General features: G+C 37.7%; 1 protein-coding gene across 3 annotated transcripts in view; it reads right to left on the minus strand.

The window, feature by feature from the left end:
- Nucleotides 1–1,002: 1,002 nt before the first annotated feature.
- Nucleotides 1,003–21,488, minus strand: part of nlgn4xa (neuroligin 4 X-linked a) — a 79,534-nt gene continuing 59,048 nt past the window's right edge. For all 3 annotated transcript variants that reach the window (XM_056734618.1, XM_056734610.1, XM_056734599.1), the window contains 2 exons: nt 18,078–18,867; nt 1,003–4,122 (listed from right to left, as the gene is read on the minus strand). In XM_056734618.1, the coding sequence (XP_056590596.1) occupies nt 3,234–4,122; nt 18,078–18,867 (1,679 nt within the window). In that variant the 3' untranslated portion in view covers nt 1,003–3,233. The remainder of the gene's footprint in view (nt 4,123–18,077; nt 18,868–21,488) is intronic.

Genomic DNA, 21,488 nt, shown 5'->3' on the forward strand with positions numbered 1-21,488 from the left:
TCAATGTATTTTTATTGTAAAATTTGACAAAATGAAATATTCTCCTAACAAAATTATTATTAATGAAAGATTTAAAAAGAGAAAAACGAACAAACTTAAATGCATATTAACTTTTCTATACAAATAAATTAACATCATACTCTCAAAACATTTTTTTTTTACTTAGCTGCACATATATTAATATGAATATCTTGCTAAACGTTTCCCTGCACTGATTAAATGGTGATTAAATGTAGGCTGACACTAGTCTGTAGCTAGCTACCTTATTTCACTATGGATATTAAGCGAACATGTTAATACCACTCTGCCAGCCTATAGGCTACACACCTTTCTTGGTGAAAAACTGGGTTTCAGTTTCAGTTTCACACCCTTCCTTTTGTCTTTCCTCTCTCTCTTTTCTCTCTTTCCTTTTTTGAAAACCAGATTTTGATTTAACATTACTAGGCAACATTGTGGTCACTGTAGTTAGTGACTACTGACTGCAACTAAACACAGTTACTGAGAGCGCTAAGGCAGGACCAAACCATTTTATGCAAATACATGGTCGGTCAATATGGATGTTTACTTTTTGGTCAATGGGGATTTTTAATTTGTACTGCCAAAAACAAAGAGATCATTAATTTTATTATTATATAAATATATATACTGAATGATGATGGTTTAATAATTGTATATTCGTTTTTACATCTTTTTGGGGCCCCTGTCAGTCATGGGCCCTTGGAATTGTCCTGATATTTCCCCCCTATACGGCGCCCGTGCCTCTAATGGTTGTATGCGACAGTCAGCTGTGTTTATCCAGTCAACAACTATAATAATTTGATGTTAATTTGTCAAGTTTTTTCCACCATGTTTAGGTTAAAAACTGTGCAAAAACTTGACACAAAAACATTGCAAGTACAATTTATATAAAGATTAATTTACTAGTACTAATCTTGAGGAAAGGTTGGATTAAATTGTAAAGTAAATGAATAAAACAAATAATCCAGCCTAGCATTTATCCATAAATGGCCCCGGGCTATTGATGCTGGGTGCAGAGTCAGTGGCTACATTCATATGATGATGACTAAAGCAATCCCTAGAGATTTATTTATTTTTGTTGTCACATTAGCAAGATTCAAAACCCAACATCCTGAAGTGTTAATAAAAATGTGTGCATTATAAGTTTTACCAGAATAATGTTGGTAATGTATATAGCCTTGCGTTTGGAATAAATGAGAGCTGAAACTGCTAAAGCGAAAATGACAAGAACAAATGCATTTACTCCCCCTTCTGCTATCTAATTGGTTTTGCTTTAATGGATATTATTGTGAAACTTCAAAAGAACAATTATTTTTTTTACTACAGTAATACATATGTGAAAAAAAATGATAAAAATATCGATAGCCACAACATTTTGCCAATTTAAACAATACCAGTCAATTTAGGAGCAAAGACCAAGACCATTTTGGAAACATAACATAACAAAACATCAACATAATATGCTTCTCCTTGGTATCATCATCATCATCATCATCATTTTCCATTAAAGGTTTAGTCAATAGATCTGCAGACAAAGGTTTAGAAAATACTGTGATATTTTATTAAAAATGCTGCAGAAAAATTTATACAGGTGTCCAGCCAGAAATATTATCTATCACTTAAGGCAAAAACAGCAAACAATAAAAGACAAACTATTATTAAGAGTCCTACATTTTACCCTTGTTATACTGACAAAACCAAGGGCTAAAATGAATAATGATTTAATATACAAATGTAACTTTATAAACTTCCATTTGGCATTTATAAACTTCATTTTTTTCTTCCACTTTCAACATCTTTTGTTATAGGATGCAAAACTAAAAAAAATATTGGGGTTAATTTATTTTATTTTGTTTCTGTGTATTTATTTATAGTAATCATATTTTTATTTATTTACACTCATTCACTTACGATTTAACCCAAAATATCACAAGCCTGGCACAGTACTTTACATATTGCTAGCATGTTACGAATAGAAATATCTAACATTTACTTCTTTACAAACATATCCAACTAATAAAGATAACCAAATTCACTGCCTGGATTATTTCTTTATAGATACTTTTAAGAATACAATCCTGGTCATATATAAAGCTCAGGCAGTGATGTTACAGAACAAAAACATATCAGAAATAGAGAAATTTATGAATGTAAAGCAAATTTGGGTGGGTAGAAGTTGCTCTGATTTGAGACAACCCCCCTCCATCAAAACCCCAAGTTTAAGCATAATGAGACAAATGTTCAAAATAAGTCTCTGAACAGCTTGAATTGGCAACTTAGCCCAGCACTGCAATGTAATTAGAGGCAATCTTTCATTTTTACGATTTGTAAGGGGTCACTGTAGGGGGTCATCAAATGTAAAGCAACACTCAAACATGCAATATTCATTAAGGACTGGGACAAAAGAACATTCAGATGATTGAAACGGATATTAAGAGGCTTTGGAATAAGACAGCTATCTGCTTTTATTCGATTTTTCTGTGTAAAAGCTGTTTAGCACAGACATAAAATAAAAAAGATAATAATAAATAAAATAAAACAATAAAAGATAATGATATATATTTACACATACCCTAACAAAATTGTAAGCTCATTAATAGTCATATTTCAAACTAAATTGCAATAAAAGCTTTTGTAATTCTTTTAACATTTGTATTTACTCACGAGTATTTACATTTTATCACCTTTACAAATTTTGTTATAATTACATTTCAGGCTGGGATTTTTAAGTCCACATGTTCTGTATGTGACAACACTCGGAAAATAACGTTTGAAATATACTTCTCAGATTATTACATTGCTCTTTGTTGCTCTTGGAGTATGACATAAGGTATGGCACATACAAAGTTTAGTCAGATCCTTTATAACCCTTTTATTGTTTGTGTGTATATGTTCTCTATGCAAGCAAACCAGTTCCTCAGAAAGACTTCCTCTTGTCTTTTGATGTAAAGTCCTTTGCCTTTATCAAGTTGGCTCCAAATAAAGTAATACTTTAGTAACATTCATTTTTTCGCAATTAGGTCATATTTAACGTTGATATATTCTGCAAGAAGGCTTCATAGGAAAATAACATCTCATCCACCAAGATAAGTCTCAGAGTAAAACAAACTCAGCTCAGTTTGTCAAGTCAAACAAAGGTTTTTAACCCATGCTTCAGCAGACCATGTAGTTCTGAAAAAGCTACTTTCAGTCCTCTTCCAGTGCACAGCACAGAGCTATACCCTGGTGGTCGAATGCCCATGGGGCAGGTTGGTACTGTTCTGGCTACCTCCAAAGGTGTTGAAATTGTGCAGAGGTTGCATTCCGGCCAGTGAGTTTGGAATCATTGTTATGGTACTTGGTGTCATGAGCGGTACGTCATCAGGTGACCGTCGCAGAGTAAGTGTATAATCTGCCGGGCAGGTAAGACGAAGCGTGTCATGGGCTTGGAGAGAATCACACTCATGATGGTGCTCATGCTCCATTTGCTGCTGTTTCATCTGAAGTGACATAAGCTCCTCACTCTGCAGATGTGCTATGTCATTTGCATTAGCTGCTGCATTAGCCGGTGCAGAGTTTCGCTGTGGGCTTGGCCCTCGTCGGTTGGACTCATGTCGTCGTTTATCCTTCTTGTAGTAGAGTGCTGCAAAGGCCAGAATGTTAAGGAAAAGGAGGGAGGCACCAACCGCGATAGTCACACTGAGTTCAGTGGAATAATCTCGCTTTGTCTCAATAACCACTGCTGAGTCATCGCTCAAATCATTGCCTTTACGCTGGTCTGTTGTTTGTTTGGTGTTGGCAGGAGGAACTCCAGGATGGCGTGTGGTGGATGGCCATGTTTTACCTAGTCTCTTGGTATAAGGAAAAGGGGTAGTATCTTGAGGGGGTATCTTAGTTGTGGTTGAAACATACTGAAATAGTTCATTGATGTTATGAAGATGAGGTACTAGCTCCAACCAAAAGGCAACCTTAGTCGCACGATAGTGATCCCTCACCCTTGGCTTCAGCCCAATGTGTAGGTAGAGTTGGTCCTTGGGGTTGTATTTAGACCAGGCTACTTCCTCAAAGCGGTTAGGCTTAGTGTGGATGAATTTGGTATCTTGTGGAACTGGCTGGTTTGGATCCCTGTAAAGAGAATTAAAATAACATCAGTCCATAAAGATAGACATAAAGCATTTTAATTAAAGTTTGTGCAGTAAATACTAAAGCTTAACCAAGGATAATATAAACATTATTTTTAGAGACTTAAAGGACCATTGAGTAATTTTTAGTGGCATCTAACCGTGAGGTTGCAAACTGCAACCAACTGCTGACTCATCCCTTCCCCCTCCCTTTCAAAGCACTGCGGAGGCTGAGAGAGGATTAAGATGTTGCCACGTTTTCGCTTTTTTCCCGAATAAGACAACATATTTCGGAAACGTGCTCTGTAGAGCAGTTTGTCTGTTTAGGTCTACTGTAGTAACAACATGGCGACATGACAACAACATTCCATCCAAGGGGACACACGCTGTATATAGATAGAAATAGCTCATTCTAAGGTAATACAAACATAACACTTCATTATGTAATGACACCTCTGACACAGCTATGTATATTGCATTTCTGTCAATAGATCCTGTAAAAAACTACACACTGGTCCTTTAACCTCTAGAGATTATGTTGTATGAGAACACATACGATATACAATATCAATAGCTTAACCTTAAGATATTCAACCTAAGGATAACATAGATGCAATTCAATTGCCTTTTATTTACACACAGAGCTCCAGGCAACAGGATATGACGCCCAGACATATTTTTTATTGACTTTCATAACCGACCCCATGCAGCCCTGGACAATTTCATAAATGACACGCTTGAACTCAAAAATACAACATTGCTGTGTATGTGAAAAGTCATTACTGGTGTACATTTCCCTGCCTCAGAAAGAGCAAACCTGGTGCTAAAGGTTTCAACAGGAAAGCCAATTTACCACTCCTACACATTATTCAGTCTGGGAGTACAGCAGACAATCTAGACAGGCATAAAAGGTTTCTAAATATGGAAATGAGGTGGTAAAACCAGGCCGGTGTTTCTCTCTGATTGCATTAGCACTGTCAGGATTTGCTGCCGGAGCAGTAGCTTCCCTCCTACACAGATCAAAATATGCTTGTTTAGAAAATGACCCTGGCGGTCTTCTTTTGTCAACAGGCTTTTTACATAGTTTAGAAAAACAAAATCATTTTGTCAACAATATGAAAAACAATGACAATTTGATTTTGCTGTTGTGTTTAAAAACATTTCACGCCTAGTGTTGAATGACATAAATGGCCTTGTAAAAATAGTGTTTTTGTATCTACAGCACAATATGTGAGTTCAATACAGAAAAGCATAAATATTACATATTCCTCAATTTGAATCTATTGACTGATTAGATTTTTACTCTGGTGCTGTTTATAGTTTCTTAGAACAGTAAATTCAGTCCTTTTAAGTGAACGTTTATATGAAACTGGACCATTTCATGTGTGGCTGTTAGTCTGTGTGAGTTAACTGTGAATTCAGTTTTCTGAGCCACTTAAAGGAATAGTTCCCCCCCATGATGCATTATAAATATTTTTAGACGAATGCTTGTAACCAAACAGTTCTTGGACCCCATTAATTACCATACTGGGAATAATACCAATAGTAGTCAAAAGGGCACCAGAACTGTTTGCTGTCCTACAATCTTCAAAATATATTCTGTTGTGTTCAACAGAACAAAAGTTAAGTTATTACCAAGCTTTAAAGTTATGTCACTGTGGTAACATTTAAAGGATGAATTAAATGTTTTGATGGTCTGCCACAGTTTGTTCTAAGAGTCCTTCTAAATTAAACAATGAGTCCCCACAATAAACTGACAAACTTAAATCAAGCAACTTAAATTATGTGGCAGGAGCTTTAGGCTTTGTCATGATAGATGCTGTAATTTCTTGACAGATCAAAAAAATATGAATGAAAAATCCGTTCACAGGGCATAAAGCATATTGCGCACAATTTTATAAAACCATTAATTAACACTTATATCGGTGTACGATCTTGTTAAAATTGTATACAATATTTTTGAACATAAACAAGCACATAAATGTGCAGGTGAAAGTTAGTCTGTTAACAGTTTTCTGAAGCACAGCACGAGAACAGCAGGTGCACACAGCCATGTTTGAAAGGTTGGTAAGCAATCAAGTTTATTGAAGCACTGTGTATTTTCGTGTTAATAGTTTAGACTCTTGCATTCATCCACCATTTAGCTGAAGACAAATAGAAGCCTAGGCCAATGTTTTTGTTTTTTTGATTTACTATTAACAAACAATACTTGCTTAACTATAAAAGTTTTTCATTTATTCGGTTGTTGATACTAGGTCCCCTTTCCGGAATCAGTGGTCTGTGTGAATGGGGTTTAACTTACCACTCTTCGAAGGGAGAAGCCAAAGCCACTAGACGTAAAGGCTACAACCTTTAGCCAAAAAGCGTAACAGCTAATGCTAATAACCTGGCTTTAGCGAAACACAGGAAAGGAGTCCAGATGCTATTTTTCCATTTCCGTTTAATAAGAGTATCTCGGGAGAAGCATCACATTCAGTTCAGCGTATACAGCGCACGACTCGTGAATGAATGAGTAAAAAAAATGTGTTTCCAAATACATGATACTGTTACTTGTTGTGTATAACAGAACTGCTTTATAGGGCAATATGTTGTATTAAAAAAAAATGTTTAGAAAGTAGAAGCAAAACGGTTCTGAACTTGCAACACAAAAAAACTATGTGATAAAGTCATGGATATGTTAATTAGCTTATGACGTAATCAAGCCCCACAGTTCAATAAAATCATAGCAGAAAATCTTTTTTTTGTTCGATTTATTGTTATAAATGTCCCATTTGGACAGAGTATGTTCTGTTTTCAAAGAGTTAAACGTTCATCTTACATATTTTGGATGCATCTGTGAGTAATTAAAAATGTAACTGCTTCTGTAAACTAGGCAAAGAATATCAAAATAGTGATTCAATTTATCGAATCAAAATGCAAAAAATTCTGAGATATTTACAAATATCGCATTGTTGGTGTAGAAAATCGATATTGGATTGTATCGTGATGAACTGTCCGTTTCACACCTGTATTTATGAATCCCAAAATGTCAGACCTGTGAATATAAGAATTGCTGTGATATTTTTTACCGACAAAAATAATCTACAGCTCTTCAGTGACTGTATTTGAGATAAGAGGAGCATTTTAGCAAAGTGGCATAGTATTCAAAATATTTCCCAATTCATTCTAATTGACATTTTTATTTCTACAACCAGACAGGTAGGTAAATAAGTAACAAAATCTTACTTACTATTGCAAATGCATAGCCTTTAACTCTTTAACACAAAAAGCAATAATGATATGTAATTTTACAACAGGGCACTTCAGAATCTGAAAGAACTTTTTATTGCCAATAACAATGAGCTAGCATGTACAAGAAATTTGCCTTGGTAAGCTGGTGCATAAGAGTTAAAAAAAATATTTAAAAACAGAATACTATATATTACGTCCTGGTTCTACTGGTCTGTCGCAAATGCATCCCCGAGTCTGCCTAAATATGGAGCGTCCCACCGGGAAAACATCCAGTCCACCCCTGGTTCTTCTATTAGTAAGACAAAATAATACTGCCTAGACATAATTTCAACTTGCTAGCTAATGTAATGTTCTTGTTATTTATTTAGCTTGTTATCAGAAATTATCTCCAGGGATATACTGTATATACAATTTTAAGAATGTAAAAACTGGGAGTCTGCAAACCCAGCTGTACTGCAGGTAATAAATAAATAAACTAAATTATACAACATGTAAAACATGTGAGAGTTTTTTATTATATTTGTCCTGTAATGAAAGATTAAAGATGTCTGATTGTAAATTAGATTTCTCTAAGATTCTTATAAATCTGAATTTGGACTGAGCAGCACCAAATCTATCTCTTTTTCTGAGGTACTCAAAACATATTATCTTTTCACATTGTTCATAAATGTGATGGCCTGTGATGCGGCCACACATTCTAAGCGTTACTGTGGTGTGGGGATATGTGGAGAGATCCTGGGTTTCCAGTTTCAAAAGCAGGGGGCACTGTTTCTACTGTTCTTTAGTTCAGCTTGCCTGTTCCAATAGACGCTGAACTGAAGGGGGTGTACAATGGCATGTTCATGGATTTATTTGTATATATTTTTGTACTGATAAATGTAAATGTAAATGGGTTTGGGTTTCTTTATAAATGTTGTAATTGAATTAGTTTTGATTAAGTTAATGTTTATTGTATTTTGATGTACATGTTTTGTTTCCACCCCCTGTTGTTTCTAAATTGACTAGTCCAACCCAATAAATGTCTCTGTGTTTTGTCATTTGGCAGCTTCAAGTACTGTACCAGCAGAGCAGTCTGAGGACGTGTTAGAAGATCTGTGTGGGGCTGGAACAATGCAGGAAGAAGGACAAGCGTGAAATTCAGAGAACCTACACTTGCTGACTTGACAAGCCTCTTCCAAGCTCATGAAGCTCACAGGAATAAAGAGTATGCAAAGCAGGAAGGATGTTTCAAAGCTCTTCAACATCACTTTAGTCTGTTACAGCTGGAGGTAACACCCCAACACCTGAATTACTATCATATGCTGATGCTTATGACCCCATGGGAGTTCCAGGGAATAAGGATGCTGCCTCTAGCCGCCCACTTCTATTTGGATCTAGCCAAAGAATAAGTCAGTTGAGGTAGTTGGGGAAATTATTTTTCTTGAGCAATTTATAAGAATGCTTTCTCCTGAGCTTCAGGTTTGGATTCGTGAGCATGATCCTAAGACTTCTTTTCAAGCTGCATTGCTAGGTGATGTGTTTGTGGCTGTACGCAAGAAAGGCAAGCCCTGGTGGAAAGTTAACAGAGATAAAAGCCAACAAACTCTTCCCCCATAAGCCTCAGCGAAATTTTGCAAGTACTGATAAGCCTCCAGGAGGAGGGCCTGAATATGTAACTGCCCTTAAGGGTCCTAAAAAGGTAACAATTTGCTACTTGTGTGAACAAGAAGGTCATACAAAGCCAATGTGTCCAAAAATGCCAAAGATACTCACCCATGTTTTGTGCCTAGGACTACTTCTTCTTCTCTTGGGATGTGATCTGCCAGAGTTGTGGGACCTATTACAGCCAGCCCCCATATGCAATATGGTAGTTACCTGAGCTAAAGTGAGAAGACAAGTGAAGGCAAAGCAGTTGTGTCTTCCCTGCCTTTTTTGAGGCTGAGATGGAAACTTCAGATATCGCGAAGCATAGAAAGTCCCATAAATATGATGCTGCTTAAATTTCGGATAACCCTCTCTGTGAATTTTCATAAGGATTAAAGCAACCCATGAACATACAACAAGAGGTTGGCAGTCTCTTCCGAAAATCAGGAGGACACGGTGAGTGAGTTTGATCAAAACAGCACCAAAGAGAGATATTGTATGTCTTCCAGCAGGGGATACTCTACAGTCAGCACGTGTCAGTGATGCAACTGATGGGGCCTCAGAGTGTGCTGGACGTCATTCTCCATCTGGGCCACTCAATTCCATGGGCTGGCCACCAAGGGAGTCATAAAACCAGTGCTAGAATTAAAAGACAGTTTACTGGCCTGGTCGGAAGCAGATGTGATTAAATACTGCAAAGATTGCCCTGAATGTCAAAAATTGTCCCTTTAAACTCCGAGGCGAGTCCCTCTCCAGCCTCTCCCAATCGTAGGTACTCCATTTGGAAGACTCGGAATGGATGTTGATGGCCCGATTGAAAGAAGCCGCTTGGGTAATGGATTCATGCTGGTGATCACCGATTATTCAACCAGGTATCAAGATGTAAGGGGAGCTCTAATGTTGCTCAGAGAAACTTGGGAGGGAGAGCCACAGTGGGGTTAGCAAATTAATGTTGTATCGTATGTGTTGCAGATGCGGGAGTGTCTCACTTGACTGTGGCCCAAACCCAACAGTATGAGCATGTAGCACAAGAACGAAGGACTGACCCAGGTCAGAAAGTATTTGTAAGGCTGGCAAGTCGAGAAAGTAAACTGCTGGCAAAATGGTTAGGGCAGTTTGAGGTCAAGAGAAGATGGGCTCCAATACCTATAGTCCTACTCAAATTCTGCATGTCAACCTTCTTAAGCAATGGATTCCTTGCCTGGTAAAGACTGCTCAAGCCCTGGTGATTAAGAAAGTGGAGGAGGAATGTAAGGATGAATGTCTGCCACAGCCCTCTCTAGGAAAGGTTTATCTAGATCATCTGTCATTGCAACAGCAGTCCAAGGTGAGGAGCCTGTGCCTACCAAATACCCTGAATATCCTGGTTTTACAACCTTAAAAGAGTTGTGCTAAAACATGATGCAAAAGCAAGGAGAATGAGTTACAGGGTACCAAAATGACTTCAAGAGTGTCTGAGGAAAGAAGTGGATCTGCTGTTAAAGTTGGGGATCCTTGAGCCATCTAAAAGTGAATGGTGTCATCCTACGGTCCTGGTCTCCAACACAGACGATACCATAAGATTCTGTACAGACTTCCTTAACCTCAACTCTGTTTTCAAACTAACAAGTGATCTTATTGAGCGTCTGGGTAGCTGTAAAAATCTAACAACAAAATCTCTCAAAAAGGTATTGACCAATCCCATTGACACGCCAATCCGGAAAGCTGACTGCATTCAGGACCCCATTTGAATTGGCCAGCCAGAATATGGTAAACGGTGTGATTTCATGATACAAAAATACATTTACTTAAAGATCCCCTTAATGGTGTGTGTAGATTATGACTGAGAATACTCATTTTCCACAGTCTCTAATATGCCGTTGCATCCTGATATTAAGAAATCGAATAGCCGTGTAGACCCAATATTGTCATTGGTAATGTAATGCATCTCCACATTTTAGAGGCTGGATTGCAAAACTAGTGTGTTAAGCAGTAACAATAAACAATTTTGACTGCGTTGAAATGAGAAAGCATTTAAGCAAGGAAGTGGCACATAACAAAATTCATGTCCAGTTCATCACATCGTCCAGTGTTGCTGTGATGCATGGCAGAACAATATAATATCATGGCGGTTAGGTACTAATCTTATTTCTTCTTTAATGCTCACAGTGGAAGTGTTCTGCTTCCAGAGAGAAATAGACATCAACTGAAGTTTACTTTCATGTTTGTATGACAAATCTGTTGTTGAAGTGTAAGAAAATGTATGTGTACAATATATTTGACATATCAAATCAATGAGTCTATGTTTCAACATGGTTCAGTGAACCTGGTTTCCCCACCTGATATGTCTCCTTGACTTACAGAGCACTAGTGGATGTTTATTTTCCTTAGTGCTGATATTAATGTACCATGCCTTGCTCTCAAAAAAGGTATACTGATATCAGGGTTGTAGTCCTACCTACCCTGCTGAAAAAAAAACAATAGACAATGTAATGGGTTCAATCGCAAAGTGGTGTCTAATGGTACAGTATTCTATTGGTGCGGTGTTATTTGACAGATGGGAACTAAAACAACACCTTTAGATCCTATTGGAGTAAGGCCCAAAACACACTAGAAAAATGTAACGGTTTTAATAGAAAAAGCTAAAGGATCATAGTGGTATTTTAATGGAAACCTTTAGAATTTCTGAAATGATTTTGGTTTCTATTGTTTTTTTTCAGAAGGATACAGTACATGCATTAATTATCAGTTAAAACAAAAAACATACAACCAACAATCAACAGATTAGTAGTAGAATATAACTAACAGACATATGAACTTGTCCTTTATATCGACTGATTGCAAATAAAGAAGCTACAGGCAAATTTTAAACTGAAGGTGTTTTGTTGAAATCCGGTTTGCACATTCATTTATATTGGAGAAATAATAAGAAGTTTTGAAAATAGTGCACAATTTTTAAAGGCCAATCCATTCGCATTTTGAAGCATTTCAACACAAACCTCTGCATCTTATTCACAAAACTCCTGCACAAAATGCATTGAATAAAGCATGGCATTGCCATTTGTTTTCAGTACAATAACGCCTCTTTTCTGTGTAAATTAGACATATTATATATTAAAGCTTATTCACAACACGCACCAAAATGTTGATGCACATTTTCTTTTGATCACAGTACTGTATCAGTAATTTATCAAATGGCATCACTGAGAAACAACCCGCAAAATAGCCAATTCCACCAATTGCAGTATAGAATCAGCTGCAATTTAGTGTTGGTGAAACCTCCGGATTGTGTGTTACGCATTCCCCATGCGTGATTTATCTGTCTCATTTTTTGGAAACACTCAGGCTGATATCACCAGTGGAGTGTTTACCAGAGGCTGGAGTGACTCTCCTGCAAAGTGAGCATTCTCCAAGTGCTCCTGAAATTGCTTTTGTTTCTCTGCTCAGTTTTAAAGTACTCGCACTGAGTGAGAAACACTTAGCCAGAGGGTGGAGAGGAGCTTGACGTGAGGGACTGATGAGCCTGCCAATCCATCTCCTGACACACAGGCATCATCTGGAGTGGAGACCTTGTTCGGCCTTAAACAACCCATGGGGTGTTAATAGAACCCTAAATGTAAGAGGGGCAATGTATACATGGATGGTCTTGAGAGGCAAGGTTATGTCTTCAAATTCTGATACAGTAAGAAGACGACTGAAGGTTTTGTGTAAGAAAAACTCAGTCATTTAGGTGAAGGTCCCTAAGTAAAAAGTGCAGTGTTATCAGCAACAGTTTTAAGCCTCCAAACTGTTTTCACTGGTTATGCTCGAAAAAAAAAAACTGTATCTGGGTTATTCACGACAACACACATTATATGTCATGTGTGGCTCTTACAGTAACACAGTAAAAACATTCAAACAACAGAATGTCTTAACAAAATAATTGTGGTGCTTCTAATAATAGACACATAGAAATAGATAAACCTATTCAACACTAAACAATTATGAGAAAACATTGATATGGACTGACCACAGTATGTACAGAATAGTAAAGATGCACTGATATATCAGCCAATAATCAGTATTGGTTGATAAAAGCAAATTTTCCTACTATCGGCTGTTGGTCACAGTGGTGGAAAGTAGTCAGTACAAATACGTTCTTCAACGAACTTGAGTAAATTTGACAATTTTTCTACTTTCTTAAGTACAATTCAATAGTTGTTATTTTACTCCTACTTGAGTTTAACAAAAACAAAGTATTTAACTTTTATTTTTCATCAAAAGTAAAAAGTATAACATAAACAAAGTTGCCAAAGGAGAAGTAGGTTGACCCTGCGTTTGACAGGCACTTTTCAAACTACTGCATCTTTGGACTTCAGACAATAACTGACTAGTCTTTTGAGGGGAAAAACCTATTAAAGCTTACAGTTCAGTGGGCGGGGCACTGACGTTAGCATATGTTCCAGTATTTAGTTAATGTCTGCAGCTTTGCATATATTCTGATTGTAAATTGTGATTAAGAGTATGTTTACATCATAAAAAACTGAAAAGTATTTCCTTTGCATTTTTGAAAAGTTTCACTTACACACTGCAGCGTTATCAAAACGATCTGCATTTACATGGATCCAGGAAACCAAATAAAACGATGTATTCTGCATTCCAGGCCAGTGGATGGAATACTTACGCATGCCTAAAGACGCATGCGTATTACATCATAGTTTTTTGGAGAAAAATAACATGCACTTTGAGATCCTTTTTTTAAAGTTTTCGTTTTCATTCCCCCTAAAAGTCGTAAAACACAAAGGCAAAACACATACAAAGTTTTCCGTTTTTAGTTGAAAACGATCTGGTGTAAACGGCCTAAAAGTGATATTTCCAGAGCACTGAGCAGCTTAGATGAATTATTGCATTAACAGAGCGAGGACGATGTATCATGAACTGGCCTATACTGTTGCATAAAACAATTTAAAAAATGCGTTTGCGTGGTTTTTACATTCAAAAACTTTCAGAAGCATCTAAATCAATAAGTAGTAGGCTATTTTCTACTCGGGTTTTGAGGCCAGCTTGACAAAAACTTGGTTATAATGGAAAGACTTGGAAGTAAACGCCCACTGCTATGATTGGAACCAGTTTGCATAGTTAACTTAGTTGGAGCCTTCTGTGAATTTAGTTAGACACGTTACGTTAGGTTACACATTAGCCCCATTCAGACGGGATGAGTATTATCTGGGGATCTCGTGTGATTTAGAAATTACCTCCCCACATCTGTATTTCATGTGGCGCATTCGCATGGGATGAGTGAAGCCTGTGATTTTACTCTAAATTTATGGACTTATTTCCCAGATGTGATGGCAAGGCTTTGCGTATAGTTTGTATACCCTGTAGTTGTATGGTGTTTAATGATATATGACCGTCCCTTTCAGCATTTGACACCCGTAATTGCGAACCAGATAGAAGATCATCCCGATAGCGGGTCTCAAATGTTACGAGAGTTTCCATGATAAATAAACAAATGGGAGACTCCCGGCCAAATCGACAGTGTCGGCAGGCATGGATATGACCCAGCACCTGAAATAATATCAAACCCTTTAAAACAGCCTCCATTATTTGCAAACGGTGGATAAAACGGTCCGAAGGTAATACTAATCATGTGTATTACCTGGGTATGAATAGTGCTACCAGAGCATATCCATCAATCTCTAAAAAAGCAATAGTGACGCAGAGTACAGGTATGTTTCACTCACATAAATGCTGCGCTATTCCTTACGGATCCAATATTGACAGCACAGCAGTGTTTTTAATCTCTCTGCAAATCCAGCCTCGACCTGTGCCTTGTTCACAAAGCAATCCGTGGTGAGATGAAGCACACAAACGCTAAATGTTTTACCCACGTGAGCTGGAACGTCTTTAAAAATAAACTTCAACAACGCATTACCAATTTCGGGAATCTGAAGGAAGGTTATGCTGTGAATGTGTTCCCCCACACCCAGGCACTGGTTGTCAATAACAGTTGTAATTTCAGTAACAAGGGCGTTTTCAGTTCTGACACTTACAGGATATTCGCTTGAATACGATTCCCTCTTATTTAACAAAAGCTTGGGTTAAAATTGATGTCCGAATTCATGACTCCTTTAACAGTGCAGTTAAAGCAAATGTACAAACCAAACTTCATACCAAGGGGAAATAAACTCAAAATTTACAGCAAAGAGCACAAGAAAGAAAAAGGGGCCTGGGCTCAAGCCCTCAAAGCGACCCCCCCCCACACTCTGCACTTGCCTGTATAAAGTGTTACGCTAAGATGAATAAATTATGTACAAATGTGACCGTGGATCCCAAAACCAGTCTTAAGTAGCACGGGAACATTTTTAGTAAAAGACAAAAATACATTGAATGGGTCGAAAATATCGATTTTTATTTTATGCCAAAAATCATTAGGATATTAAGTAAAGATTATGTTCCACAAACATATTTTTTGTACATTTCATACCTTAAATATATAAACACTGTATTTTTGTGGATGGATGGCCTGCTACAGTGCCCCTGATTAACAACTTCAAAGGCCATTTTCTCAATATTTGGATTTTTTTGACCTCTCAGATTCCAGAGTTTTACACGCCTGTATCTCAGTCAGATATTGTCCTATTCTTATAACTCAATCATCAATAGAAAGCTTATTATTCAGCTTTCAGATTATGTAAAAATCTCAATTTCGAAAAATTGACCCATAAGGCTATTTTTTTTGCCCAGGGTCACGAATGTGAAAGATGAATAATGAAGTGAATAATGAAGTAAAGCAGATCATAACAGCATCTCACGATGTTCCCCTAAGAAGCTAGTTAAAAAGTTCCAAGATACTTCAAGCAAAGGGTGTCTACCTTTAGGATAATAATACATGACACAATTTTAATTTATTTTCGATTTTTTAAAATCACAACTAAATTCATAGTTCAGTTTGTTATTTCAATAATTTTGATGAGCTCATTATATACATAATATATGGGGAAAGTCTATATCAGTATTTATCTTTCCTTATTTGTCCTCCACTGTCCTGTATTTAACCGAGTCTCTCCCATTGTGTCTGAGGAACTCAGGCAAGGTAACCAACCCCTTGTTGCACCATCAGAGGTACTGCAAGATGGCGGTGCCCTTGCTACAAAGCCTATAATAAAGCATCCATTGTTTCTTTTAAATGGTAACACTAATCTGGTTTACTATATCATTTTGATTGGAGTGGAAACTCTTTTAATAAATAATGTTAACTTAACTGGATGCTTCATTTCCACTTTAAGGTCACTTATACACATATTTTAGGTTTGGCCATTTCAATAGAATGCTACCAATAGCAAGCTAGCTTTGAACATATAGAAGGGGAAATATCCCCCTCTTTCCACTTCTCTCTTCAAAGCCACGCCTCCTCCTAAACAAGGCAAGGCAAGTTTATTTATATAGCACATTTCATACACAAGGGCAATTCAAAGTGCTTTGCATAAAATGATTGACAGAAAGAAATAAAACGTATCTTTAAAATGCAAATGATTTAAGATCACAAATACTTTAGATTTTAAGAAACAATAAAACAGCAATAAAATTGATTAAAAATGTGAGTGTATATATAAAAAGAATAAGAGCAAAAATAAAATAAATTAGAAATAGAATTGCAGTTGATGTTAACCATCACAGTGCTCAGGTTGTGAATGCACAGCTAAACAAGTGTGTTTTTAATCTGGATTTAAAAGTAGCTACTGTTGGTGAACATCTGATGTCTTCTGGAAGCAGATTCCAGCTACGGGTGGCATAATGACTAAATGCTGTCTTGCCTTGTTTTGAGTGAACCCTTGTTATCTCTAACTGACTTAATCCTGATGATCTGAGAAGTCTGTTTGATTTATATTCAATGAGCATATCAGAGATGTATTTAGGTCCCAGACCATTAAGTGATTTATAGACAATTAATAATACTTTGAAGTTGATTCTAAAAGTAACTGGTAACCAGTGTAAGGACCTGAGGATCGGAGTGCTATGCTCCAATTTTTTGGTTCTGGTCAGAATCCTGGCAGCATTGTTCTGTATTAGCTGCAGCTGTCTGATGGTCTTTTTGGGAAGACCTGTAAGGAGTCCATTACAGTAATCCACCCTGCTGGTGATGAAAGCATGGACTAGTATCTCTAAATCTTGGCTTGAGACAAAACATCTGATTCTGGCTATGTTTCTGAGATGGTAGTAGGCTGATATGCTTATTGCTTTGACATGACTGCTGAAACTAAGGTCAGACTCTAAAATGAACCCAAGATTTTTTACCTTACTTTGTGTCTTTAGACCTCTTAAATCAAGGTATGTGTTTACATTGTTAGTTTCATCCTTGTTAAAAAAAACAATGACTTCAGTTTTGTTTTTATTTAACTGAAGGATGTTTTGACACATCCAGCTGTTAATTTCATCAATGCACTGGCAAAGAGAGTCAATAGGCCTGTAGTCATTGGGTGAGAGGGCTAGATAGATCTGAGTGTCATATACATAGCTGTGGTAGGCAATTTGGTACTTTTTCATTATTTGCCAAGTGGGAGCATATACAAATTGAAGAGGAGCGGAGCAAGAATTGAGCCCTGTAGAACACCACAAGTCATGGGTGTCCAGTCAGATTTATGGTTGCCTATGTTCACATAGTAACCTCTCCCTTTAAGGTATGACCCAAACCATTTAAGTACCAACCCAGAAAGCCCTACCCAGTTTTCCAGCCTATGTAGGAGTATGGTGTGATCTAAAGTGTCAAAAGCAGCACTGAGATCTAGTAAAACCAGAACTGATATTTTGCCTGAATCAGAATTTAATCGAATATCATTAATTATCTTTATGACCACTGTCTCTGTGCTATGATGCTGACGGAAACCAGAAATGAAACACATGAATGAGCACAGAGCAGAGAGACACCGCTGGTGGAGGGTGAAACACAACGCTTTCAAATAACCTAGTGTTTAATTCACCAATAAGACAACATTAAAGCACAACACTATCTTTAAAAAATATTTTAACTTTAGACAGGTTAACTTTTGCACAACTGACCCACATTTAAACTGGTACCTTTATTCATGCAGTCTTAAAATGTTTATTTTTTATTAATGGAACATTAATACTTGAAACATATCCTACCCTGTTTTTGCAAAATTCGTCCAGTAGGTCATCACAACAGCTGACAGCATGACATCATTCTTGGAAAAATTGCAGTTAAAGAGATCCGTTGGACCAATCATGGGAATTCCAAACACGTAGGGCACCTCATCTCCGTGTGCTGAATCCGCCCAACTAGGTTTCATTTCGCTCTGACAATGGTGATAGAAGGCGTAAAAGTACGTTGGAGATCCGTATTGCGCGTGCAGATCTGCTGTTGCCACCGCTGGAGCCACCCATTGGTGATCAGTAAAAAGTGCAACCAAAGTTTTTCGCCTGGTCTCTGGGTTCTCCTTGTCAGCCCAATCGGTGTACATAAACTTGATGGTCTCTCGAAGCGTGTCTTTGCCCTCTGGATAACCGTAGAGGTGGTCCACAAAATCAGACACAGCAAAGTCAAAATCATTTGCAGAGACACCGTCCTCGCTGTCCACGATGCCATCTACAAATTTAAAACCCTCCCCCTGGTTGACACCTAGCATTATGTCATAGTTGAGGAACTCTCCCTGTTCCATCAGAATTTGTGGATCGTCAGGGATGACGTCACCATCAATAACCGGCCCAAAAGCGATGTGGTACTTGGCCTGTGTGATGTACTGCTCTATCAGCTCCTTGTAATTTTTGTTCTGCAGACATTCTACCAAATCTATAGTGTCTAGCATATTGCATCCCACCTTCTCAGCCAGGATGCGTGTGTATTTAGCCGGCTGGTAGTTGACAGCCCAGCTTGACAGAGCAGTCCCACTTTGGATGATGGCCTTCTGAAACAAATCTGACAAGAAAAATAAAAAAGAGAGAAATGGTGAGCGACTGATCACTGTAAGAATGGAAGAAAACAATGAGTAGGACAGAGGTATTGAAATAACAAAATCAAAGAGAAATAAAACAAGGAAAACAAAAACATGATTAAAGTGCGTCATTCGGTCGATGTACCTTGCCAGAAAGCACATAAATCACTCAGCATGAAAATCAAAGACATGTATTAGAATGCAATGTAAGGATGCCTGAGGCATAATATTAAAGAGACTTTTCCTTGTCTGGATGAGTTGTTTATTTTCCATCTATATTGTCATTTGAAAAAAATAAAAATACTTGACACAGTTGCCAAGTAATATGCATGCTGTACCTTTGTCAGCTCAGCCAGATGTGGCCATAACACGATGACACAGACTGTGTCCTAGAAAATAGCAATACCTTGGGGCACACATCTCGCTAGACTGAACCGAGCCCTCTCGTGAACTGACAGGGGGTGAAAAATAGCTTTCACTCACATCTAGATTTTAAAATAAACATAGGGGGTTAACATGCAGAAAAAAAATAATTGACTAAATTTACGGGGTTCAGATCAGAACTGGTCTGCAAGTCATCTTAAGCTGTAGGATCTGAATAATGTAACAAGAAACATAGAAAATTTTATATGTGGTATATATAAAAAGCACTTCTACTGGTCAGAATGTACTGGTTCCTGGTAAAGCATGAAAGTTATGTGTGAGATATTTACTTGATACCAAGCAATGGACAGCATTTATGCACTTATCCAGATACAATTCATATGCATTTGGTGCAGGCCCGGTTCTACGAGGGTGCTTGGGAGTGCTAAGGGTTTAATAAATAAACACAACCTTTCGAATCAAACTCATAATTTCATTATATCTGTATTCTTTTAATGGGGTTTACTTTGATTCATGTCTTCAGCGAGCGTGAAGTGCATGTAAGCCTATCTCTTTAATTGTTTACTGCCTGTTTGTAGCGTTCCACTCTGGAAGTCAACTCTGCTAGCTGACTGGTCAAAAATAAAAACATTTATTGTCCATGTTTTCCCAAAACAATGTAATAATGGACATCAGAAATTGTCTAAATAAAGCCCAAACAAGCAAGATGTTCTTCAAATGCCAGGGAGTGCCACCAACGGCGTCGAGTGATCTAGGTCAGTGGTTCCCAACCTGGGGTCCGCGACCCCCTTAGGGGGGCGCCAGAGTTCACATGAGGGACGCGGGAGCTGACATACATTGAAGTTAAATAAAGTTGCATAAAATGTTCCAATAATCATTTTATATAAAAATCATGTGCTTACAATGGCAAGATAATGCAGTCAAAAATAGTTATATCTTATATAAAATAATTATTCCAATTTCCGGCTCCATCGGCAGACATTCACACAGGGCTTTGCGGTAGCTGGCCGCACTGACATTGGCTGTTCTCGCTATGAGACTCAGGTGAGAATTTTCCTCTGTCAATCGTCAAGGTTCGTGTCAACATAAAAATCACAAGGAGAAATAGCAGAGAAACGTTGCAACACAGTTCCAAGTAGGGAAGGAAGGAGGCAACTTTTATTAAAATAAAACAAACCACAAAACGAAATTAGAATGCCCGGCAGCTCCTTCACAATCGACTGCCGGCCACACAAACATAATAAAACATAACAAAAAATCCAGGCCTGGTCCTCTCTCGTCGTACACTCCTACCGCTCCTCCTTTTATGCTTCCGATCTCCTCCGTGATAGATGCAAGACCGTTGCAACGCGCAGCTGACAATAATCACTCACGTTCCCCCACTGCTCTAACCTGAACATTTGTTTGAGTATTCAAGTAAAAATGTCATTAAAATCTTTTAAATTACTCATCTTAACCATTTAATTTAATTTATGATTAAATTATTTAATTTACTTTATTTATATTTACTATGTATGTATGTGTGTGTGAGTAGCAATTATTTGTGTATACACACACACACACACATATATGAGGGTAGGGGGAGGGCTCCGATTGTCATATATGTACGTGGGGGGCCCAAGGAAAAAAGTTTGGGAACCAGTGATAAAGGTGATGAAGAGCCTTACATGTGACATGCTTACAGAAATACCCCAATCGACCTTTTAGTAGTGGCTGTAGAAATATTCGTTCATTTAGCTCTTCAATGTGTATTTCTCTTCCGTTTAGGTGCTGTGTCCGCTGTGAGTGAGTGAGAAAGTATATCCATTGTGTACATGGTTTAAAATTAAATGATTTTTGTTAAATCTCATCCCTAACTATTTTGTTTTTTGGTGTTTTGATTACTTATTGTAAAACCATTGTTTAACTATGGCTTTTAAAAAACATGTTTGTGGTGAGAAGGCGGGACGGGTGCCGGCAGGGGGGCCGGTGGCGTGAGTGATAGTTGGAATCAGCTGTGCGCACACCGGTCCCGCATATCTTCCGGAGGAAATTGGGAGCATAAGAGGACGAGCGACGGGACTGCTGACGAGAGAGGAATGGGACCGGACATGTGTTTAGTTTGTGTTTATGTTCTTGTGAGGTTCCTGCCGGTCTTTACTTCCGTGTTATTGTTGTTTATTTTGATTAAAGTTTGTTTAAATGTTCGCCGTTTCCCGACCCCTTCCTTCCTTTTATTGAA

The sequence above is a fragment of the Triplophysa dalaica genome, chromosome 2 (assembly GCF_015846415.1).
Source record: "Triplophysa dalaica isolate WHDGS20190420 chromosome 2, ASM1584641v1, whole genome shotgun sequence".
In the NCBI taxonomy this organism is placed as follows: Eukaryota; Metazoa; Chordata; class Actinopteri; order Cypriniformes; family Nemacheilidae; genus Triplophysa; species Triplophysa dalaica.